This window comes from Stegodyphus dumicola, chromosome 1, assembly GCF_044657685.1.
Source record: "Stegodyphus dumicola isolate Sdum_Otavi_A_Nest chromosome 1, ASM4465768v1".
NCBI classification, from domain to species: domain Eukaryota; kingdom Metazoa; phylum Arthropoda; class Arachnida; order Araneae; family Eresidae; genus Stegodyphus; species Stegodyphus dumicola.
In genome coordinates, this window is record NC_140768.1 from 148,891,291 (window position 1) to 148,918,716 (window position 27,426).

General features: G+C 31.5%; 1 protein-coding gene across 1 annotated transcript in view; it reads right to left on the bottom strand.

Moving 5' to 3' along the window:
• Window positions 1–27,145, bottom strand: part of spel1 (DNA mismatch repair protein spel1) — a 181,230-nt gene extending 154,085 nt beyond the window's left edge. Inside the window, exons 1-3 of the mRNA XM_085821872.1 lie at window positions 27,038–27,145; window positions 13,374–13,426; window positions 5,994–6,026 (exon numbers count right to left, since the gene is read on the bottom strand). Of these exons, the coding sequence (XP_085677998.1) occupies window positions 5,994–6,026; window positions 13,374–13,424 (84 nt within the window). The 5' untranslated portion in view covers window positions 13,425–13,426; window positions 27,038–27,145. The remainder of the gene's footprint in view (window positions 1–5,993; window positions 6,027–13,373; window positions 13,427–27,037) is intronic.
• Between the last annotated feature and the right edge of the window lie 281 nt (window positions 27,146–27,426).

Consider the following 27,426-nt stretch of genomic DNA (forward strand, 5'->3'; position numbering starts at 1 on the left):
TAACAGCAGAAACTGACTAAAGCCTTTTTAAGAAGCGCAAAACCACAGCATGTCATATACTGATTGTTTATTAAATAAACAGCTGTCAGTTCTTAGAGAATTCTGCAAGAAACATAGGTGCAACTTTGGGAGTCCAACTTTCATTTCTCGACGGCAGACAACTTCCACGGTCAACAGCATAATTACATAATACATAATCGATACTTAATACATAAGTATCGATTTAACAAAATTTTACCCTAGAACATGTAAGAATCAATTTAACAAAAATAAGTATATATATATATATATATTTATATATAGAGAGAAAAGTAGCAAGACAACATGAATTAGAGAGACCTTAGTGGTCAAGAAATTGGCGCACCGAGCTGCAATTTTTTTTTTAATTTTAGAAGTAAGAGGAACATTTAAAAGCTTATGCTAAAAAATTAATTTGACTCTATAGCTCCTTAGCAAAAATATAAAATCATTCAACAACTAGAAACAATAATAAAGTAGTAAAAGCAATCTCATAAAAACTAAATGATAAAATTACAAGTCGAGATGACTTTAAAATCAAAAAGGGGTGAGAAAAAAATTAATAAATTTTAACACACAAATAATTTTAAAAGAACTCTTGTAAAAATTAAACATACTTCAAAAATACACGATATGTACAAAAAATTGCAACAAATGGTAAATAGCTCAACTCGAGGTTTCAGCAGGATTTATCAAGGAAAAAGCAGCTCAAAACTTTTATCAAATTAATACCTATAGCGCGTTTCCGAAAACAATAATAATTGAGACTATAAATGCAATATCACTAATAGAAAATTCCAACTTAATGATCTAAAAAAGTTTGGTAAGTCTCAATCATATTACTCTTTTACCGATGTGCCGTAATTTAAATCGAAAATGTTAAACTTACTATTTAATAAAAAAAAAAAAAAAAAAAGGTATACAAGAAAGCTCAGTTATGCAAAAGTACAATTAAAATAAAATAGCTAAAAGGCTAATGACAAGCTGTAATTTAAAGTGTAAATGTAAAACTTACTATAAAACAACAAAAAACTATACATGAAAGCCTAGTTAAGCAAATGTACAATTCAACTAAATAGTTTAATAAGCTATTATACTAAAAATTACACAATTTTAAGGGATAACCCTCTAATTTGAAAATTATAAACTTTTTAAGGAGAAGAACGAAAAGAAACACAATAAAAACGTTTCGAAATGGGTCTTGCAAAGACCAAAGAATAAAACAAAATAAGGATAAAATATACTTACATCCAAGTCTGTGGCCTGCTAAACATAAAATGATCAAAATAGCTGCACAGGGTTGCCGTAAAATGTAGCTTTCTAGAGGAGTGTTATCACCAGATAAGCAAAGTAGTTAAATTTCTCCAATACCGTGAAGTAGAAGGGGGAAACTGATGAAAAAAGGCAATAGTCAATGGTAAGCAATGGGGAAAAAACTTGTCTTTTTGGTTGGGGGTGTCAGAAGGTAAATGATGTAAGCTATTTTTAACAAGATGGCATCTTGTTCAAAACTGTATCATGAAGACACGTGAAGCTGAAAAACAAAATGGCTAACTTTTAAGAAGGTGCTAATCTGGCCGAAAGGAGTTGAAATTAAAAAGTTACAAGAACGTTTCATCATTACCAAAATAGACAAGGCAAGTAATAATTTCAGTACTGAAAAAACAATTATTTTGAGCTTATACAAAAAGAGTTGCTTAGCACTAGCACTTATCAACAAGTTTCTTCCAACACTAAAATTCCTTTTAAAAAATTCAATGCCTTGCAGCATAAGAGACTGAAAATACATCCTAACAAATTAAATAATAAGTTTGCAAATCGCTATGCTCTTCCTAAATTTCATAAAACTCCAGTCAAATTCAGATTCATTGCTAACAGTACTAAAAGTTTTCTAAAAGAAACTGATTATCTCTTTGCCCAAAAACTTCAACTAATTCTGGATGTTGTTAATAATTACGATTTTCAAGATCTACACTGTAATTGGATGATTAATAACAATAAAAAAATTCTCGAGACATTAAATTTACTTGAAACAGAGCATATTCAATCTTACGACTTCGAAAACCTTTATACCACTTTACCTTTAGAAGAAATTCATAGTAGTCTCCTTACTCTCCCCAGTTTTTTCCCACAGATTCTCAGAATTATTTCTCTTGAAAAATGGAAACTTTTCCTCAAAAGTGTACTTTTTAACAATTATTTGCAATTTGATAACACAATCTTTAAACAAGTACAGGGAATACCTACGGCGGAAACTGCTCAACTGCATTTTGTAGGCTATTCCTTTTTAAGCAGGAATTTAAGTTTATATGTTCACTTGATCTTGAAGAACGAAAATATTACCAACACATATATTGATATATTGATGATGTTATTGCCTTTAATAACTTTAACAAACTAGAACATGCTAATATTTACCCTAGTTGCCTCAAATTTAATGTCACATTCAAAATGATATATGGTTACAAATTCTCAATTAAAATCTTATTAAAATATATGAAAAGCACAGAGATTTCAATTTTCATGCACTTAAACTTACTAATTGGTTTTCTAACATTTCTAAAAAAGTCATTATCAATACCATTTATGCACAACTTCTTAGAATCAAAAGAATCTGTAATAATGCAGACCTCCTTCAAGAAGAAATGCTCTACTTCATTAAAATCTTACAAAACTATCTTCCAAAAGAAAAAAGCTATCAAAAAAGCTATCCAAAAGCTATCATTAAAAATATCTTTAAAAAAGCTGGCATTTACCTCTTATTTTAGATTATTCAAATTAGATAATGAAATTTTTACTTAAATCTCAAGGGAAGGTAACTAAGGGATGGCTAATTCAACTGATCTAATGTAAAAATGTAACATAGTTTTCTTCTACTGACTCCATTATTCTCTTAATTGGCACAGACTATCAGTTAAAATATTAAATTTATTATTTAATAATGCTGTTTTCTGGCTATACCTATTCTTTTATTAATTCTAACGGCTATTTTCATTTGAAAAGACGCTTGACCGCCCTCTAGAGCGAAGAATTATGACTTTTTATTAAAAAATTGTAAATTTTTCCAATTTCAACTCCTTTTGGCTAGATTAGCACCTTCTTAAAAGTTAGTCATTTTGTTTTTCAGCTTCACATGTCTTCATGACACAGTTTTGAACAAGACACCATGTTGTTAAAAATAGCTTACATCATTTACCTTCTGACACCCCCAACCAAAAAGACAAGTTTTTTCCCCTTTGGCCATTGCTTACCATTGACTATTGCCTTTTTTTCAACCATTTCCCCCTTCTACGAAGCTTCACGGTATTGGAGAAATTTAACTACTTTGCTTATCTGGTAACACTCCTCTAGAAAGCTACATTTTACGGCAACCCTGTGCAGCTATTTTGATCATTTTATGTTTAGCAGACCACAGACTTGGACGTAAGTATATTTCATCGTTAATTTGTTTTATTCTTTGGTATTTGCAAACCCCATTTCAATACGTTTTTATTATGTTTCTTTTCGTTCTTCTCCTTAAAAAGTTTATAATTTTCAAATTAGAGGGTTATCCCTTAAAATTGTGTAATTTTTAGACTAATAGCTTATTAAGCTATTTACTTGAATTTGCTTAACTAGGCTTTCGTGTATAGTTTTTTTTTTTTTTGTTGTTTTATAGTAAGTTTTACATTTACATTTTAAATTACAGCTTACATTTACATTTTAAATTACAGCCTTTTAGCTATTTTATTTTAATTGTAGTTTTGCATAACTGAGCTTTCTTGTAAAGCTTTCTCTTGTTAAATATAAGTTTTACATTTTGATTTAAATTGTTGCAATTTTTTGTACATATCGTGTATTTTTGAAATATGTTTAATTTTTACAAGAGTTCTTTCAAATTATTTGTGTGTTAAAATTTATTAATTTTTCTCACCCCTTTTTACTTCCTTGTACGAAATAAAAAAGTAGTATTGTAATCGCGAAAAGTTTCAGGCAGCATATTTCAACGAAAACATCCATTTTGTCCGCTATCGAATGCAATTTAACGATGTTTTTGCGTGATATCTGTAGGTAAGGACAGAATAAAATACTCTTTTCCTTCAAAAAAATTATAAAACTGCTTTAAAATTAATTCTGAAGAGAAATTTTCGTGCTGTCTGTACGAACGTATGTACGTACGTATCTCGCATAACTCAAAAACGAGTAGCCTCAGAACGTTGAAATTTTGTATATAGGACTGCAATAACATGTAGATGTGTACCTCATATTTTGGTTGCAATCGGTCGCACCAAACGTATATAAATATATTCATATATATATCCACTCTGTTACCCGGCTCAGTGATCTCAGTTTCTTTACTCTTATATGTTTGTAAATTGTACATTTTTTGCTTTAAAAATGATTGTATTATGTTGTTTTTATCTTCCGGTTAAGGTTTTTATGCCTTTAGTAAATCTGTATGCAATATTTTGAGAATTATCAACAATTTTAAAGTTGTCTAAGTGCCGCTAAGCCTTTTTTATATGGCGGACATTGATGTTTACATTTGAAACAGAGACTAGTGGATTTGTTGTCAATCTAGAGAAACTTAACTTCCCAACAACAAAGATAACGCATTCATTTATTATTGCCAATTAAATCATGCAAAATTCTTTCTGGAATTTTTTCGAGGAAATAAGTGTTTAAGATTTACTTCGTAATTTTTAATATAGATATTTTGAGTTTTTATGCATTTTTGCCTTCTCGCGAAGTGAGAACTGAATTAATTTAATGAGAAATACTCAATCGTCTGTGAAAAACTGTTTCTTTTTTGTTTTGTTTGCTTAATTTCTTTTATACATCATTCTAGCTTTATTATAGTATTTGAATAGAACATGTGGCAACAATTAGATAATTCTATTCTTTAAATGATATAAATTTTGTGCATTATGAGTTATAATATGAACGAAATATATAAGTTAACTGTTATATAATTATTGGATTATATAACAGTTAACTTAGTTTCCGTTATATAATTATTATATAAGTTAACTGTCATATAATTATTAATACTGTTAAGTGAGTCTAGCGCCAGAGTGTCGCTATGGTAAAGAAATACTAGAGTGAATTTTAAAGAATGCATTTATTCTATTGTGGTTTATGCACTGTCGGCGAAGTAGATTTAATTCAATCCAATAAGTTTAAATGAAATGCAAGAAAAAATGCGTATAATTTAATATTCTGTACAAGGAAGTCATGTGGTGTACACATCAGATTTTTTTATTTTAAAATCATCTCGACTTGTAATTTTATCATTTAGTTTTTACGAGATTGCTTTTACTACTTTATTATTGTTTCTAGTTATTGAATGATTTTTTAATATTTTTTGCTAAGGAACTATAGAGTCAAATGTATTTTTTAGCATAAGCTCTTAAACGTTATTCTTCTAAAATTATATATATATATGTAAGATATAAAAAAATATGATAGCTGTTTCAAAATATAATTGATGATCTACCCCTAAATTCATCTCTTCTCACAGGTTCCAGACTTTTCTATCTTATGTAACGTTTTAATGCAGATGCCTCTCGTCCAATCAAATTAATTCTAAACCAAAACTGTGAACTGAAACTTCAGCCTTTTTGCTATGAAAGTACTATAAACTTCCCCTTTTCCGCGTTAGCTCTCCTGCTGGTAAGACGCTTTTCATCGATGCTGCTGCCGCTTACTTGCTTAAGATGACGTCGTACTTCAAAATGGGAGTTATTCTATTCAAATATTATTAAGAAATATCGTGTCTGAAAAAGGATTATTTGATATGCCTGGAAAAAATAAAGATTGTGATTTTTCAAGATATGTTGTGCTAAATTGCATCATCATGCTTTCCACTCTGCCACCTTCAAACCACAGTTTCATTACAATAATATATATATATATATAATTATTGATTATATATGTAAGTAAATTTTATCCAGATTAGGAAATTTTAAAAAAAAAAAAAAAAAAACAATACATACATTTCTTTCAAATATTCTGCAAGTTCCCTTCACCTAAAATAGAAAAAAGCAATAAAAATACATTCAATAATAGCAGAAAAAAAAAACATTTTTTAAACATACTTTCGTAAAATATTTGCACAAGGATAATTGAGAGTACACTGCACACTCTGAACAAAATAAAATGGCCCAGTCCTATATCTCTTGGTCTTCTGGCTGATTGACAAAATTTAACTTGCATTTTTCATGTCTCAAAAGTGCGACTTAGGATATATATTAGATTTATACACAGTTTTTTCTAACATGGATTTTTGACACAAAACTTGACTTTCTCCGATACGGGTACACCCCTCCTCCCCATATTTCTCTTCTATGACTCAAATTATGTTAAAGTGCCAAGTTTTGTAAAAATGCACTGGTACTTTTTAAAAAATTAGCTCTGAAAATTTAAGCTCCTCAATGTTCATTGAATTTGGTATATATTTATTAATACCTTTTTTTTTTTTTTTTTTTTTTTTTTTTTGTTGTTGTTGTTGTTATTAAACTGACTTCTTTTTTCGCAGTTTGAAATTTAAGTTCAATCCAAATAAAATTCGTTGGTATTTCCACATTAACCTTTAAAATTTGTATTTTTTAGTAATTTTTATTAAATTTTTGAAAAAAAAAATTAATAATAATCTATAAAATATTTACCATCACTTTAAAGTAGGTGTATTTCTAGGCATACATGCAAAAAATAAGTTTTTTCTGAAAATTTCCCAAAATATATGCGAATTTATGCATTAGGGCCATTATGAAATTTGATATGTTTGTTATAAGTAATAATTAGGCAAATGTGGTTTACACACTTTGTTATAATCTTCAATGAATTGCAACAGTTATTTTGAACCTTAGATTTCCAAATAAACTTTTACTCAGGATTATTCACACAAAATTTCTTTATTCGCTTTTTTAATAATGGCTAATAAATATTATTATTTAATAATACATGATTATTTAATAATTTACTAATAATACATGAAAAGCTACATTTTAGTTTATAAAAATTATTAATCAAAAGTTTTTTTCCTCCTTTCACACTGTAAATTTTTACCTTCACCACATTATCACCTGCTAACTTCATTTTATATGCAACGAAATTTATTTTTGTACATTTCAAAATTGTATATCAAACAATACATCACAAATATTAATAATAAAACATGCTTTCTTCAACTAATATAAATGTTTAACAGTGGATAAACTTACTAGAATCAACATTTTTATTTTCTTTTCTGTGTGAAGCAAAGGCAACATATAAAAATAAAACTGAAGAAGTTTTACGTCCAAAGGTATTTTATGGCATTAAATATATATCAACTTTCTCAAACTATTACTTACAATTGAAAGGGCACCTAATATTATTATCAATGATCCTTTTTTCAAAGCAAAATATATTTTTATATAAACATAGGATTTGGAATAATCACAGTTTTAAAAGTCAAATTGTGATTTGCCAAAATCTTAGTTCTTATGATTGGTAATATAATAAATGATGATCATTGTTATTTTTATTTTAATATTATTATTATTTCTGTTATATTAGAATTTACTAAGCATTTTCTTGCAAAATAATGTCAAAAATTTAAAAATCGCCTTTCTCTGTGGATATATTGCTAATTTTATACCAATAAAAGTTCAACTCGGCCAAAAAGTACAAATAAAGTGAATTTAACTAATGAATGACAATTTAAGTTCAGAAAGAAAGTAATGGCAATTCAACCATTGGCATTGTATGTATTACATACCTCCCGAATGGATAATTACACTGTTTTCTGGCGAGATCCTGGCTTTCTTACTTTAGAAATGTGCATTTAGAAATCGCGCATAAATTAGATAGGTTGTTATTTAAATATGACAAAGCACATGGAGACTATCAACCTAAGGAGTAGAATTCCTCCATAGAGGACTTCCTGTGAGGAAAAATGTCTCGTATTCACATTGCACATGGGGAAAATCACGGAAGCCAACCATTCAGGTCGTTCATATGGTTTGAATTCAGGGACAAATTACCAGTATTCAGCAGATTTAACTCGCAAGAACTCGCACCAGGTATGACATGCCCTATCCATTTTCATTCAATGTTTTTGGTTACTTTCTTCTTATCAGATTACGCCAAAATTTCGTGTAGCTATATTCAAAGTCACATTCTTTCAGCAGGGAAAAAAAACTAGTTCAGCTCTAAAAATTGATTTTGAGATACAGGTGTCAGGGGTATGTCATACCCATGCTAGTCCTTGCGTCAGTCAGATCTTTCCTTTTTTCTGCCAGCTTAGTGAATTATGACGCACTATTTGAATTACGATGAAGAAAATAAATATTTTCAACACCTTATCAAGACTGTTTCTAGTGATAATGAACCTATATCTGATGATAGAATTGCCTCTGAAGAAGGACTGAATACTGTAGCAATTACGATTCTTACCGAATTACGAAATTGAGACAGAAACAGAAGATGAAAGTTCAATGTCAACAATCGATTTTTATATTGGTAAAGATAAAGTTACAAAATGGCAGAAGAAAAAATACCTGCAAAATGTTAGGAAGTCTTCAAGGAATATAATTAGCAAGCTTCTAGGTAAAACAGCTTATTCAAGAGATGTCGCTTCTCCTGTAGATGCATGGAATGTTTTCTGTGGTGCGAATTCAGGCAGTATATATGCCCAAAAAGGCCTAAGTATAACATCAAGATATTTGTACTAGTAGATTCTAGAGTATTTTGTACCTGGAATATGGAGATTTATGCCGGTCAACAGCTCGATGGATCATTCAAAATGGACTGTAGCTCGAAATCCATTGTGACGCAGTTGATGACACAGCTTTTCAATTCTAGACGCAACTTGACAATTGACAATTGACAATTGGTATACAGGATATGAGCTAGCGCAAGAACTTTTGAAAAATAAACTTGGAATGGTTGAAACAAACAACATAAAAGAGAAATAATGCCTGGATTTTTGGAGAAAAAGGAGCTGTACTCTTCAGTCTTTAGATTTTAAAAAGAAACAACTGTTTCATATTCCGCAAAAAAGAACAATAACATAGTTATGTTATGTTATCCAGAATTCATACGGATGATAAAATAGACGAAACCACCACAGAATTGAAACAAAAAACGAATACCATCACGCTTTATAATCTTACAAAATGAGCTGTGGACATTGTCGACGAAGTGGCTCCATACACTACAGCGATGATATGAAATCGCTAGCCAATGGTTATTTTATTTTACATATTAAATGAGGCTGTTATTAATGTCAGGATTTGTTGATGTCCCTGAAACATATCCTACCACACAGTTCAGAAGCAGACGCTTCTTTTTGAAAATACAGGAACTCGTTCTTCCAGAACAACACAGAAATGGGTGCGCGTTCTCGCGGGTTAACCATTTGGCCACTGGTAGAAACTCTTAAATTAGGAGCAATTTAATCTCTAATTTCCTATTTGGTATTAATTTCAAATATTGTCATATTCTCAAGCACAAAAAGTATAGTTTTTGTTTACAAATTAGCTTTTACACTACCTAGCCACTGTGCAAATGAACGTTCAGTTACATATGTTATAATTGTATTCATTGACATTTTTGGAATGTACACTAAAGACAGGATTATTATCTCTCTGTGTTATTCACCTAGGAAGATTAAACAGATGTTTAGATTAAAATAACATTAGATTTATCTTACAAGATGAGGTGTCAAAAAAAGTGCTGCAATTTTAAATGGTTGGCTGAGCAGCTGACTTAAATAGCTCAAAATTACGCAGATGGTATTTAATCTTAATGTTATTTATTCAGTTTGAAAACATTATCCTCCCTATGATGAATCTTCCACTGATATCAATTGCACTGCAGATTGCAGAGACAATATGCTCTCAAAATAAATACGTATATTAGTCCTCCCGTTTGTTTTCCAATTTTGTCTCTTTGCGACTTATTTTCCTTTTCCGAAAATTAAAGTTGTCTCTCTCTCTCAAAAAAATAAATAAATAAATAAATAAATAAATTGACATGGAGAAGCCAGAAGGAATACACCCTCTACTTTTAGCAAAATGTCAAAAATAGCCCTCTATAAGCTTCTTTCATTACATGTTGTACTTGCATTAAAGTAGAAAGTTGCATCAGTGTAAACTTTATAGCCTATTTTTTTAATCTGCTTGGATTGCTTAATTGCCATACAGTGAATAATATATACTAAAACTTCTACCCTAAAATGTGAATAAACACTATATACTAGGAATTCAAATGTATGTCAAAGTGAATATCAAAGCATGCATTTCAAAATTCGAACTAATTCAAGGTCGAATTTTCAATATTTTTCGGGACAGGGAGTTTATTCATTTTTGGCTCTCTGGGAAACTTGACTATATTTGAACTGATATTTTCCTTTTTCCCATAAAAATGATAACCTCATTCATAATATATATATTTCATAGCACATAGTTTCAAATTACTATTTAACAAGATAATTTAAGCTTTGACAGTTTGGGTTATATCCCAGCTTTTAGTAAAAACACATGAAACATACATTTTTACATTAATCTTCTTACAAAGAATGTTTCAAGTAGCTAGTTTTCTCTCGTACTGTTACAAATTTTGTAAAAAAATATGTTCTTTAATATGGAAATTGTTGGTCTAAAAATTGTTGAAATAATATGATTTAGATTGTTTGCATTGGGTCACTCAGTGGGATAGAATAAACCCTGCCTTCTGCTGATCAGAAAAGTTTGGGGATGCCTTATTTCTTTGTCATTTGGTGAAAACATTTTAACTCAAATATTTGTCCTTTGGGCTTTGTTTTGTACTTTATTTATAGCTCTAAAATGTCTGGAAAATTAAAAGAAGTTTCCCTGAAGAACTGAAATTTTAAAAGAATTTGACAATACAAAATTTATGGAAATGTAAAGGTCGAAAATTTTTAACATTTTTGTATCACTAAAATCAATGAACCAATCACACTGAAACCAAAGTAGAAGAAGAAATACAGAAAGAAACAATCTTCAGTCCACTTAAAAAAAAAAACTGCATGTTTGAGGAGATTAACTGAGAGGTTTAACGATATTTTGCTAACGTTTTTCGCATAGTGCAGTGCATCAATATGCCAGGGGCTGCTAATGGAGAAAAACACAAGAAACATCATCAAAAGTGAGTAAAGGGCGACTATTTATTTGATTGCGTAAATTTAAGCTACACTGTAGAACATCATCTCATATCATAAATGGAGAATACAAAGATGTTTCAGTCACATTAGTTGAAGAATAAGAATTTATCTAAGGATGCATATAGATGTCACATAAAGCCTTTTACCTATTGATGAAACCAATCTATCCTTTCTTATCATGCCTTCAAAATGCCTACCTCTAAAGAACGTTCAGTGTCATAGTAAAAGTTGCTTCCTTGTTTTACTCTGACCAAATACTGATGAAACGAAAGGTGATACCTTTTCTTATATGAATGTGAGAAATACCAAAATGTTTCAAAAATGTTTGTGCTATATAGTGAACAAAAAAAAGGTAGTTAATTTTTAATATGCCTGAAGAAAAAGAACAAGGCATTAAATTAAGAAGAAAAAAAATAATCTTTTGCATAAAATTTAGTATTCAAAATTTTTTAAATCTTATGCTATTCGTTTCTTGCGATTTTAAAAATATTATACTAGCTGGATGATAAAACTGTTTAGGCAATATATGCAGCTCATCATAAATTAAACTGTCGGTTATAATCTTTCTCATTTATATATTTTTCTTGAACAGCTCATTAAAAGACATATTAAATGTGTTTTACTGTATATCTCTTCCAACATGTGCAGTTTTCAAATGCATCATAGTCTGTCTCATAAAGTATTCTTTTGAAAGAAATGCAATTCAAATACATAAAAGCAAATTTCTGAAAATTTATATTAATAAATATACTTAAAATATACATTTAAAATGAATAAATAAAAAATTTTAAAACTGTTATTTGAACAAAAAAAATGCAACTCGCACAATTAAAGTGAAATTTTAAAAGGAAAAAATTATCTAAAAATAATAACTATGATTAAAAAATATAATCTAAAGAAAATTATTTGAAAGAATGAACAATGCACCATTTCTTTTGCTCACGCACATTGAAAGAGATAAAAAAATAAATTATCAAACTTGGAAATTTTGCCAAATGAAATTATTCTTGGTGCAAACTGGAAAAAGTAAGGGAAACAAATTTTTCTGATCAAATTTAACAAAATTTAATATTTAGGCATAATTTGAGCTGTAGAATTAAAGTATGGAAAAAATCTGTATGTCATTTCAGAAAAAGTCTGATTTTGTGACAAAATACTTATGTTAGAACAATGCGATACATAAATATAATATATCTGGTTAAAACCGAAGTTTTCCGCAAAATTTTTCAGCCCAGAAACTTGGTGCAGTGAGTCCAAAAACAGATCAATCCCATTTCGGACTTCCTGTGCAAAACGGAAGATAGCACCAGCAAGATGTAGCTGCAGGTGTGAAAAAAGTAGAAGACCGAAGGAGCGATGTTGGGGCTATGATGGGTGTGACAAAAGGGACCATTCAAGTCCGTATAGAGTCCAGCCGGTGAATGCAGACACATGTGGTCTTGCATTATCTTAATGTGGAACATTACCTTTTTGTGACAAAAATCAATTCAACATTTTTCCTTATGACGGTTTTAATCTGGTAGTATGATATTTCCATTTCAGATACCCTGTACTTAATGATAACGATATTTGTTTACAAATTTCACAACACAGTGTTCTACAGCGGTATCAACACATACTAGCATTTTGGTATACACCTTACTGTCGTGGGTTTAACCTTTTCTCAGATATTCTTTGTGGCTAATACCACGACAATCCCACCAGATACAAAGCAAGATCTTTTTGTTAGTCAAACTGCGTTTTGTTAGTCAAAAAAACTTAATCCAGTGCTCTCTTTGGTGTAAAAAATTCTACTATGCAACCATCACTTTCAATCCTCAACATTTGCAACTGAACTTTTTAATTTAACTACTACTTTTTTCTGAAATTGCTAGTAAGCTGCTGTTTTGGAAATAATTCTATGGCTTGGCAAATATTTTTTAATGTCCCCACACCAGGGATACCTTTTTCTAGAACAAAACTAAAAACTATATTATGCAGACTAGATATTAATATTTCTTTACAGCAGCCAATAAAGTTATTAATTTCATATAGTAAATGAATTCATCCTAAATCTGAATAAACTATTTCATTCCTGCTTTTTGTGAAAATTACTGGCTGCAGTTTTTTCGACACCATTTATCAGATAAGTATTGCTGAGCTAAGTTTTGCTGTAAGAAAAATTAATCTTTATATAAAAATGTAAGTTAAATTCAATATCACTTACAATGGGCAAACTTCTATAAAAGGATATGAATGCATCACAAATATCAGACATCTCTAAAAAAGAAAATATTTATATATATTATATAAACAACAAGATACAATTTTTTAACAAATTATCAGTTTAAACAAAGACAAAGAATGAATACAAATAAAGGGTCAAAATGCAGAATTTGGTCAATATGATATTATACAAATCACAAACAGTTTGTATCAGATAATACTAAATGTGATGCTATCCAGGATATAGATTTCTCATTATTTTGGACAAAATTGGAACATTTTAGGGTACTTATGTGTTTTTAAAAGCCTGCCTTATGTCTTTGCCTACCTTATGTGGTTTTGCAACCACATTAAAAGAAAGAGGACACCAAATTTTCAGAATGTGCCAACTCCGACAACTTTGCACATACACATTCTTCAGGCAACCATGCTCATAATAAGCCTTCAGTCAAGCAACAATGCCATTTTCATATCCTTCCTTTTTGTTGTATTCCAAGTTCCAACAGTTTTTATAGAAATATACATATATATTTTTATACACATACAAATCATACCTGCTGCCATAATTTTTACATATGCACTTGTGTAATTTACCAGCAGTGGACGAAACTGTGGTAAAATATTTGCAAAAATACAGAATTTTGGCACAAAATCTCTAAGGGATGAATCAAAAGATATGTTTGGTAGAGTTGGTGTTGCCGATGTTTGGTAGACTTGGTGTTGCCGATGTTTGCACGATGCTGAGTCTCTAAAATTCTCCAATGTTTTCTTAAGCAAAAGCAGTATTGGGTAGAATAGTGAAAAAAAAATTACAGAAAAAATTTGTATATAAATGTGTTTTATTTTCTAATGTATCATACAATCTTTATTTAATAATTTAAATTTACATTTGAAATTGCTTAAGTACACTTACTTTTCATACATTGCTATTGTTTGCCAGCTCATGATAAATATCAGTACTTTGGGAATCTGTTCAAAAAAAGATGCGAAAACCACCTGCTTGCACTTGATAAGTACCTTAACATTTAAACAGCACCAAAATGGTTGCATTAATACATCAAGTACCATTTTTAAAATACATGTTAACATGTAAACACGTATGTAACAAGTAAACACATTTTTCATTTCCATTTTCACCTTCCCTTTCTGTTGCAATGGATTTTGCAACTTTATTCTCACATTAGAGAAATTCTCACATTAGAGAAAAATGGTGCTGATGGAGCTATTATATTTTCTAATTGCTGAAGTAAACTAGTGTGCAAAACTTAAGCAATGAAGTAAAAATTTAGCAAATAGCCATGAAATTGCAGAAAAGGAAGTCTGGAGATCAGTACAATGAACACGTAAGTCAGTAGAAACGTCATGCATATGCAAATATCAGGAACGAAACATCAGAGGCGACGTGAGTGTACACAAAATGCGTGATGTCGGCATGCGCAGCTCAACAGTAGAATAAAAGAAAGGACGGAGACGCAATTCAACATATTCGCTGCCAAGTGCCAGTGAGTCAGTTCATGAAATATGGCTACAAGAAATCACCTGGATGACTTCACGCGTGGAAGAATGATCGGAAAGCTGCAGGAGGGGCGTACTGTCACCAGTGTAGCTGCAGAATTCAGAATCAACAAGTGTCATTTCGCGTGCTTGGAAAGCATTCCAAACCCCAGGTACAGCTGTTAGAAAGGTTGATGGTGGCCGCCCGAGGACGACAACTGCAGGGGATGATCGATATATCATCCTGCAAGTGAAAAGAGGCCGACAGCAGTCAGCAAGCACCCATTGCTCGGCAACTCTGTACAGCAATGGGGCGGCAAGTGTTGTGGTTTACTGTGGCCAGATGCCTTCACAAAGGGGCCCTATTCTCCCTCCATCCTGAATGCTGCCTCCCATTGAAAGTTGGCCACCAACACCACCGTTTACAGTGGCACATAGAGCACAAAAACTGGACAACTGATCAATGGAGCCATGTCCTCTTTACGGATGAGAGTCGGTTCAGTACCAGAAGCGTTTCTCAACGTGTTTTAATTTGGAGAGAGGCCAGGACCCAGTTTTATCCCAGTAACATCAAGGAAAGACACTGTAACAGTGGTCCTGCAGTTCTTGTTTGGAGAGGCATTATGCTGAACGGGCGAACTGAGCTCCACGTTTTCGACAGAGGGTCTGTAACCGGGGATCGCTATTGTGAGGAGGTACTCCTTCCCCATGTGCATCTGTTCCGAGGTGCCATTGGCACAGACTTAATTTTTATGGATGACAATGCACGGCCACATTGGACTCTTGCTGTTGAGGAGCTACTGGAAAGTGAAGATATCACTCGAATGAATTGGCCAGCGTACTTCCCACATTTAAATCCCATCGAACATGTGTGTGATGCTTTGGGGAGACACATTGCAGCACGCTTACATCCTCCGGAGAACACCTAACAACTCAAACAGAAGCTGATTGAGGAATGGGCACTCCTACCGCAAGAAATGTTGCACCAGCTGGTTTTGAGTATGCGGAGACAGTGCGAAGCAACCATTGCAGTGAGGGGAAGGCATATATTATCCAATATTAAGGAACATCTGCTTGTTGTTCTTCCTCTTGGCTAGACAATCATGAGTCACGATACTATGCATTCAATAAAGCTTGTTTTTGTTCGATTCCATACCGTATGCATTGTATTCCTTTTTCAGCTCCAATGCTTTCGTCATCCTTTACGTACATAATACTCTCCTTCATTTCTGCATTTCATGTCTCTCAGTTGATTTCTCGTGGAGTTATGGCAAAAAATCCTGCTGTTGCTTAAGTTTTGCACACCAGTGTGGATATAAATCTTTCAATTTGCAAACTATCAGACACAAATATTTCACAGTGAATCATTCTTATTAATATGAGCTTACAAGACATACATCAGATCCAATCCCTTCAAAGCTCACATTAATACAATCAATTCATGCTGTCCCTCTGTCAAGTCATCTGTCATACCTGGAAAGTCAGCAAGTGCATTATGCGTCACAAGAAGGCGTTCCATTAACAGTTTCATTGCAAATATTTCTTTACAACTGGAAGAGACTTTATGGATACGTTTAGTAAAAATTTGCATAGTTACCCAAGCCTTGGAATTAGACCCAATATAATAGTTAATCTAATATTATTGGATTATTTTCATTTAAAAAGAAACTTGGATTCTCAGAGCAGTATTGGTGGTGGCTTGATCCTGAAATCGCCACTTGAACTGAAATTTCCATACGAAAAAACAACTTGGTTTGTAACTCAGTAATGTTTTTTTCTCTTAGGTGATGTCTTTCATCTTTGATGTCAATTTCTTTACAATAGACTGCTTATAACCTTTAGCATTTAAGTTTGCACTCATAAATTCTCTAAGCATAACTGCATTTTGTATACTACTACTTAAATTTTACAAAACCATCCTCTGGCTTTGAAAGCACTGGCACTTATCTCAAGATATTAATTTTGTCAAGTTGTTTTCCACAAATACCTTCAGATCCTATTTATTTTCGAGTATCATTTATTGCTAATTTGCATACTCATTAATACAGACAATATTTATCACTAAGACATTTTCTGTTTGAAAAAACTGCTTGGGACATGGTACTCATAATCTGAGGTAACAAAAATTATTTTTGTTCATAAAATACAGCACTTGTATATCCTAAAATACAGCACTTGTATATCCACTAGCATATTGCCAATATCACTCATGACTAGGCTTTCTTATGAACGTTACAAAAAACACAGTTACTCTGACAACTGTTCCAGAATTTTTTGGAAAGATGTGAATTTATCTCTTCCTCCCCCAAAGAAAGCAAAGATACCCTTTTTGTTTTAACCTCAATTGAAACAAGAGATAATATTTTCCCAGGGAAATATCTCTCGACAACATTTGTCTATCTAAAATTTTATTTCATCTTGCATCATGTGTTTTATAAGGTTTGCTGAGAAATGAAGTTGAAGCAATATATTGTCTCACAGATGGAGGCCAGTGCCTTACTTGTCTCAGGTGACTAACTTAGAGAAGTGCCAAATTAGTTATAAAATTTTAAAAATACATTTAAGAAATAAATTATGATATCTTCAGTTTTAAAATGTATTGAGTATCACCATTTTAAAATAACACATTTAAATCAATAAAAGGCCTCTATAAGTCTTCAGTGCTTGCACAACTGTCATATTTTTCTCTAATCAATTACCCAAATTTAAAAAAAAAAGTTATTATTAACAAATTGACAGAAAAAGCATTATCATGTATTTCATAATTTCATTTATCACTTTATTTCATAATTTTATTAAAAAATTTTTAAATACACATACAATTGCATGCTTAAGAGAAGGATTAACAGACATAAAGTAGCAGCGAATTGGTTGGCTACATGGGTGTTTTCATTGTTTCGTCCATGTGAAATATAAATACGAGGCAGTTTTCCTCAGAAATTTGCCCAGTAAGGCATTTTTTTCTTTTTAAGCAAAAAGCCAGTGTTCTTTCCTGCAGTGAATTAAACAAACAAATATTATAGAAAGATAATCCCTACCAAAAATGAGAGAAAATATTTCTGAGGAATGTAAAAATTTAGCTTTACACATTGACTGCCCAACATGAGATAACTGTACTAGCGCTCTTCTTTAGAATGCCCAATACGAGTTATCTCGTAGTTTCTTGACTTGCCACTTTTGTACCGCTCGAGTTACTTACTCGCATAATGCTTGTTTTAGCTGTATCAAGGCGACAAGTTAAAGCATATCTGTATGAATCAACTCGTAGTGGGCTTCTGCGAAGAGCTTTGTCTAAAAGCCGACTATGAGATAATTCTTAGGACCCTTTTTATCTACAAACAAACAAAAAAAAAAAAAAAAAAATCCTGTAAACTTTTTAATGATTGTTATGAATCGTAATTAATATTTTTAATTATATAACATGATTAAATTGATTTGGTTTCTTGGACCAGAATCCGAAAAGTGCTGTGGCAGTCAATGTATTGAAAAGATTAATACATAAATAGAATATGAAGAAAAGCTTTTTAAAAAATATTTAATAGATCAGATAATCAAAAATAAATTTGTGAAAGAATTCATTTTTCAGAAAAATATTTTTTCCTCAGTATAAGTGAAAGAAATGAGAGATATTTTAAATGACACTACTATAATCAAGCTATCAAAATTTATAGAAGGTAACTCCCAGTTTCCAACTGGTAAACACACAGGTTATACTAGGTTATTTGAGTCTGCAAAAGCACACAACGGCTATCTACCCAAGCAGAAGGAAGCTTTTGTATTTAAAAAAGACTAGCTTCAAACTTAGCATTTAAATATACAATTGACAAAAGCGCTTTAGATATTCCATCAAAAATGTCTAGTTTTAAAAATCATGCCATTTCAGTAATTCTGTGTTACTAAAGCAAAACAGATCTTTTAAACCTTATTCAAGAATAAGGCTTAGTTCAGTCAAATCTAAATTCGGAAACTGCATCCAAAATGTTTTTAAGGTTGCCAATTACACTTAAAGCCCGAAATTCGGATGTCCATTATACAGAATGATCTAAAATCTGGACCTCAAAACCACAAACATTTTTTTTTTCATTAATGTTTTACGCATGTGCATTTGATTTTTTCTTCCATAATAAAACATGTGGAGATTTTTCACTTAAAAATTCCGATTCTAAATTTCACTTAGGCACAAAATAAAATACCTCGTTGCCTAAAAACAATCATGTAAGCATAAATTTGTGAGATTAATAATTTGGCTCTGTAGCTGAGTATCTACTTGGCATACATCTCAAACTGAAACATTCACCTATTTTATATCCCTGATGCCAACCTGGCGAGTCATTATTTATTATATTTTGCTTTCATCACTGCAGCTTTATCAATACATGACAGCTTCTGTAATAACTCATACTGTGATGTCTAAACATTTTTTATATTAGTAACTGAATAACAAGAGTATGGCAACCTTTTATGCTAACATTACGCTTGGCGATGATTATAGATTTTTTAATGCTCTAAGAAATGTTGACAAGGAAAAATTCAACAAAAATTTCTTTTTATATGCTAAAAATAGATTTTGTTAATGAAACTCATAGACCAAAAGATTACACTTAGTGTTATTTTAATTAAGAATAACTGATATGTTATTCCCCATAAAACCAGAAGCGACGGCAGAATATGTCGGCATCGGATGGCAGAATTTAGCGAAGACAAAATTTTTGGAATTTGGGGAAGCAACGAGTGGCAACATTAAGGGATGAGAACTATTTATGATTTAGGGAAAGCACCGGGATCCAAAGTTTGGGCACGGTGAAAATTTAGAACCTAGGAAAGTGCTAGCCCTTTGTAGCAGAATTTAGGACCCATAGAGACTGCACTAGGCGGTATCGAATGCCAGCCCTAGATAAAGCCTTAAGTATATGTGAGAGTTTATTTATTCAGGACTCAGATTAGTTTTAAGCATGTGCAAGAAATAAACATAGGTATAGTAAATAACTAAACTACTACAATTCAGGTTTAATTCAGTACACAGTAGGAGCACGACAAAATGTAGCGAAACAACCTAGCTTTCGTCGCCAATCTTGTGATACACAGCCAATAATGTATCATGGACGCTATTAAGCTAGGCTAAAATTTTCTTTACTGATTCTAAGGCATTTCAGTTAATGTAGCGGACTGCGGTGCACCCTAATCTTTTAGTTTGATCCAGCTTATCATTTTTTGCAGACTGTTATTATTATGGTAATTTTATAAAAACTAAGCTTCAACTTTCGATTATATTGAAAAGAGTTTCCAATTCTGGAGTTGCCAAAGGACCTACAAAGCAAAACCATATTACGATGTCCATTAAACAAAAAGTGGAGCTGCTGCAAAAAATAGATAAAGGCATATCCATCTCAAAATTATGCGAGGAGTATGGCATTGGAAAGTCAACTGTATATGACGTAAGAAAAAGGAACTTTTTGAAATTTTTGTGGAAGCAACTTAAACAACTTAACATCGAAAGAAATGTTTAATAAGTAAACAAATAAATTTTAAGCTTTTTTTTTTTTTTTTTTTTTTTTTTTTCTTGTAAATTTTGATACCCTTTAGATAATAATTGTTCTTCATTTCACAAATTAAGATTTCATATTTTTAATTGTATAATTTCTGCATGCCATCTTACCAGATTTAAATTGATGATCTATTATCCGGAAAAATCCCAAATCCGGAATCACTGAAGTCCTGACCAGTCCGGATTTCGGACTTTGTACTGTACTATTATTAAGGTGAAGGATGATTTATAAAACGTAAATAAAAAAAGCTGATGTGGACACCACATGCATTAAATTATACACATTTTTGCTGCACTTCATTTAAACTTATTTTTTCAAATTGTTGTAACTTGAATAACCAAGTCCTTGAGGCAAGTCGAAAATGAGACAAAAAATTCCAAATCCCAGTCAATTCTTTTCATACTTATGCCAAACTTATTATTTTATTTCTTCGTAATGAGAAAAAAACTTATCCGAATATAAGTGCATGAACCAGGAGACAGCATTAAAAGTTAGGTTTCATTAATTGTTGAAATTTTTTTTAATTTGATACTGACAAAATATGAATATTTTTATCATTTAAAACAATTATATAACTGAAAGTATATGACTATGACCAATGACTAAAAATAAAGGCTAAGTAAGAAATTTTAAGCCAGGTAAATAAAACAAAGCTTTCACTGAAAATGAAAGTCTACTTGGTGAGATTTCACTACATAAACAACTATCTATGAAATATTAAAATTAAGGTAGCAAGAAAACATATTAAAAAATGTTTAAACTTTTTTTTTTTTTTAACTGTATATACGAGTCTACTTGTGTATTATCCTGTTAACCGCAAAAGCTGGCTACCATCAAACCACAAAAACTGGCAGAGGTCACACGAGAATAATGGCAATCATTTCTTTGGGATTCTGAGCTGCACTTCTGTCTGCAGCTCTTATAATAAAAGATTTGTCAGTTTCTATGCACAATTCACCAAACAGCCACTGTTGTTGAATTTTTTGACCTGCTCCGTTTCATGAAAAGGCTTTTGTCAGATTTCTGTTTTTTCTTAGCATTTCTGATTTTACTGGAAATTCTGTTAAGCACAATTTTTGTGCAGGTACTATTTATTTCAATCTGTTGAAACTTGATATGGTGAAACAGAATGTTTTATTTCAATTTTTAAATGCACCTATAATCAGCTATTCTTTTCTCCATTTAGCAGATGTTAATTTCTTGACCGGCTGTAAATGAACTGCACTGCAGGCACAAGTGTGATTCTACAGCTCTAGAACTCCTTAAAAAAATACAGCAGTAACCAGTTAATTTATATACTTGCTCACAAAAAACAATAGTTAGCTTACTGAGAATTAAGTAACATGAAACAAAAACACAAATGTTATGAGGGTGTTGTGATGCTACGCTTATCCAGAACTGGCATTCAATCGTGCTGCTTGGTGACAGTTCTACTGTTCACAAGATAATACGCAAGAATCAATAAATGTTACATTGTGTTAGACTGGCATCATTAAATCCCTATAGTTTTAACATAGACCTAAACAGTGTTAAGTTCACACTTTAAAGAGAATAGTAAAAGTTAATAAAATGCTTTGCCTGCCCTCACATAATTTCCTTATTTTAAACAGCAAAAATACTGCATGTGACTCTTAACGTAAAAGCATAGCAAAAACAATATTTTAAATTTTGATTTTTTAACTTCTTTGCTCCCAGCATATCATACCTGATACGGCTCAGTTTCCCTCTGTCTGCCAATTGTATCAAGTGCGATACAGAGGCAAAGCGTCACTAACGATCCACCACACCAAACTTGATATGGTGAAACAGAATGTTTTATTTCAATTTTTAAATGCTCATAAATTATGTCAGAATGCTACAAGAACTTACTGAATACAATCTCTAGAGTAGGGGGTGGCCAAATTGCGGCTCTCACAGGCAATTCGTGTGGCTCATGCATATAAAATATACGTATCAAATATGGTAAACTAAAACTACTTAGTGTTCAAAAGAAAGTAATTAATTAGTTTAGACTCATTTTACAAAGTTATTGGGGATTTCTTTCTATTTAAAACCTCCTCCAATACTTCTATAATGATGTAAATATGAACTTGTGGCTTTTAGAAAATCTAGATGCGGCTCTCGAACATTCCTGAATTCAAATGTGTGGCTCTTACTGACATGAAGTTTGGCCAACCCAGCTCTAGAGCATGGATTCTCAATCAGGTGGGTGATTCTCCCTGGTAAGAATTTCATAGTTTCAGGGGGGGAATGCAGTCAGCCTTTTATTTACCTGTTAAGCATTTAGTTCTCGTGGTACTTATATACGGTACAAGGTCCAAAATCTGGACTCGTTGGGACTCTGGCGATTTCAGATTTGCGATGTTTCCGGATTTTAGATCATCAATTTAAATCTGGTAAGATGGCATGCAGAAATTATACAATTAAAAAATATGAAATTGTAATTTTTGAAATAAAGAACAATTATGATCTAAAGAGTATGAAAATTTACAAAAAAAGCTTAAGCCTGGTTCATACACTTATATTCGGGTAAGTTTTATTCTCATTACGAAGAAATAAAATAATAAGTTTGGTATCTGTATGAAAAAAATTGACTGGGATGTTTAATTTCCACATTTGGAAATTTTTTTCTCATTTCTCATTTCAAAAACAAAAAATTCCAAATTTAGAATTTTTTGTCTCATTTTCGACTTGCCTCAAGGGTTTGGTTATTCAAGTTACAACAATTTGAAAAAATAAGTTTAAATGAAGTGCAGTAAAAATGTGTATAATTTAATGCATGTGGTGTCCATATCAGCTTTTTTTATTTACGTTTTATAAATCATCCTTCACCTTAATAATAGTACAGTACAAAGTCCAAAATCCGGACTGATATTATTTTTCCGGATAATAGATCATCAATTTAAATCTGGTAAGATGGCATGCAGAAATTATACAATTAAAAATATGAAATCTTAATTTATGAAATGAAGAACAATTATTATCTAAAGGTAATCAAAATTTACAAAAAAAAAATTGAAATTTATTTGTTTACTTATTAAACATTTCTTTCGATGTAAGTTGTTTAAGTTGCTTCTACAAAAATTTCAAAAAGTTCCTTTTTCTTATGTCATATACAGTTGACTTTCCAATGCCATACTCCTCGCATAATTTTGAGATGGATTATAGATCCTTTGGCAGCTCCAGAACCTGGAACAAATTAGGAGATTAGGGCAGGGCTGTGGAGTCGGTAGGAAAAATGACCGACTCTGACTCCTGGAATTTTAATGACTCCGACTCGACTCCAGCTCTCTCATATAGATATTTATACATGTAAACATATACACATGGATTACAGCTTATTTGTTCAACATAAAAGAAGTAATAGATGCTACAGAAAAAAAAAAAAAAAAAATTGATGGCATAGCAAATTATTTATATTAATTAGCATTTATTATGAAATGGAAAAATTGGTATTAGTTATTTCTAAGAAACAATATAGTTTCGGCAAGATCTTTTTTGTTGGAGGCCCATAGATCCGATTTGATAAACTTCAGAGCTGAGAAGAGTCTTAGCACACTAACTTAAGTAGGAGGAAGAGCTCTTACTGTTAGGGATACTTCTTTTAACTTTTCAGGATAGATTTTTAGAAGTTCTAAAAGAGGTGTCGTGCAAGCGCAATCATATTTCTCTATTTCTTCAAAGGCTATGTAGAAATCTTGTTTGTATTTTTTCATTTTTATATCGAGAGCCTCTTTTTATTTTTATTTGCTTTGCCTTAGCCTTTTCAATATTATCCAAACATATTTCTCAAAATCTAATTCATCAATGGAAAAGGATGATAGAGACTCAATTGCAATGTCTGCAGTTTGATTGTCCTGATTCGAATTCTCCAATTGTTCTGAGAATAATTTCATTCTTAATGAAAGTTCACAGATGACTTTCTTTGCCTTTTTAATTTGTTCCTCATCCAAGAAAATTCGGTGTTTCGGATCTCCATATATTGAACCCAGCAAGATCTTATTGTCTAACAAACTAGTTTCTCTTTTTTTTTTCATTGAAGAAATGATTCCTTCTGCAATAAACACTCAATTTCAGAAAGAACAAACATCCCATCCTCACCTCCTGTCAGTTTTTCAGATTGCAGCTTTTTTGTGGCTATATACAGTATAGAAAGAAAAGTTTCCAATTCTGCAAGATCATTCCACAGTCTTTCTGTTAGTGAAATATTAGGGTTATCTACATCTTCTTAAAAAAGTTCTTAATTCTAAAAACCTCTTTATCATCAAATGTGTGTACTTCCTTATCACGCTGATTGCTCCTTTTCCTGCTCGCTTCCTAAGACTGGCATCAATTCTAGGAGTTCTTGCTGCTATTGCTGCTTACCTAAATTTATCAGTGAGATTTGTAACTAAATGAATCAGTTTAATCACTAATGGCAAATATCACATCTATCCTCCTCCCTTATATTTATTTATTAATATGTCAATAAAATAGAAAATAACTATTTATTAATGTATACAGTCCAAAAATAAAAATAATAGCTCAAATTGTCATTAATTTTTTTCAATTCATTTTAATTTCATTTCAAATTCAAACTGTCCAACGAAAAGTGGAGTCGGAGTTGACCTGTTTTTAGCGACTTTTAGCTATATTTTTAATGCATTTTTAAAAATTACTTTTCAGAGGATGCTAGGTGTTTATATACAATAGATGATTAGAATGAAAAAAAAAAAAAAAAACTATTATTGGTTCTCTGAGATGACAAAATACTTTTATGCATTTCCAGGGTCCAGTGGCGTAGCTAGGGTGGGGCAAGGGGGGACATCTGTCCCCGGGCGCAGCATCCAAGGGGCGCCAAACTGATGCTACGAAATTTTTTAATGAAATGTTTTCCGTTTTTGGCACACAGAAAGGGGGGCAAATTTTCATTTGTCCCCGGGCTCTGGAAACTGTAGCTACGCCCTGCCAGGGTCATCAAAGTTAGTAAACCACTGCTTTGAGTAATTAATCAATGTTTGAAAGATAACAAGATGTATAATGTTTATTCTAGTTTTATTTACAATGCTACTTTAAAGGATTTGAAGAACGAGCTACAATTCTGCAAATCGGAACCCGGAAGTGTGTTGTACGTCATCACCGGAAGTGTACCTACGTCATCGTTACATTATTTTTGCTAACCAATGGCATACGAGCAGGGTTAATATAGTTCTAACAGTGGTTGCCCTACTCTTTGGTTTATCACTGCTTGGCAATTACAATAGGTAAATAATATCGTAAACAAGCACAGTAGTTATCGGTAAAAATTTGCTATCGCTGTTATATGGTATGCATTTGAACTTTAAGGATATAGGAAAACTATACATCTTCAGTGTTTTTTAGGCAGAACATTTTTAAATTCACAGAGGGTTTTCATCCGCAGAGAACCCGCTAGCGCTTCGGGAAAGAACCCGTTGGCGCTGTTACAATTTTTATTCGCCAAAAGATGAGCCGAGCAGTAAACGTGATTTTTAGTGCATGTAAATTCAAATTAGCAGACAAAAGAAAATATTAAGCATATGGTAGTAAAAATTCACAGATAATAAGCATGTAGATATAAAACTAACCAGTTAAATGTGATATAAGAAAATAAAGCTGTACTTTTCATAATATATTTCAAAATACAAATAACCTTCAAGAGTAATCTAATTTTCTTCAGTAGCATTGTTAAAAAAACTAGAACTTTATACATTTTATTATTTTTCAAGACTAATTTGAACTGTATTCCTTACACCAGCGGTGGTTTGCTAAATTTGATGACCATGGGGATGCATCAAACTACTCTGTCATCTTAGATAATCAATGATATTTTTTATTTCAATTTAATCAGCTATTTATGTCACACCTGCTATCCTCGGAAAGGTTATTGTTAGAAAAGCATTAACAATATAGCAGCTTGTTAAAATTTTACGCCATAAAAATTGGAGCCGTGAACCGGCATCTATCGACGAAAACTTCTTTAATTATAACGAAAATATTTCTATCCATTCGTTGTTAAAAAATTCAGAAAAATAGCGTGGAAAATCAGAAAAAATAATAATAAGTAAGAGAAGAAGAATATAAATATCCATATGCGAACAACGACAGTGATAATTCAACAAAATGAACGCAAGAGGGATGGTTGCAACCTTCAAACAAGCGAATACGATGAATCCAATAGGTTACCAGGTTTGAACTTTTATCGCCAAAGTTGGCGATGTTTACATTTACCGGGTTCTCTGCGGAAGTGCTTCCGAAATCGAATTTAATAACTTTACTTGCATGTTAATTTTTGCTTAGGAAAGCTTAATACCATGTTTTTTCCTTATATGTACTAAACATCATGTATCAAAGAGATGATTTTTATTTATATGTAATAATTACATACAAATTATGAAAAAAACATATTCAAATTCAATTTAATCCATAGTTTTGCCGTGGCTATAACCTACAAAACATTAAGCAAGAAACAAGAGTTCTTCGTACAATAAAACTGAACAGTATTTGCGCGGGACAAAGAAACATCGGACTAGTTGCTTCCATTACACGAAGAAAAAAGCCCCAAAACATTATAACTGAAAATAATGTACTTTGCATAAGTTTAAAATTAGATTTCGGAATTACTCACCGTGTAATGAATTAAATATATATCTGTGGTCAATGGAATTTTACATCTAAACTTAGCGCACTTGGAAAACTGCACAGCGGAGTTTTATTGTTGGGAAGATACTGCTGGGAGCGAAAATGAACACACTCCGCAGCTTCTAAATATTTTAATTGTACAAAAAATAACTAAAATTTTAAATATTAAAATAATTTCTATGTAATTTTTGGATTACATCTTTTTATATATAACTGAAATTTATTATGTTGATAATATAAAAATATCGATGAAGTTATTGAATTTATATTAAAATTGTGTTACCCGCTGAATTCATTTTAAAATACCATAAACAGTGACGTTTAAAGGTTCGAAGACTAGCGTATACATGAATACGACTGATAATATGTAGAACC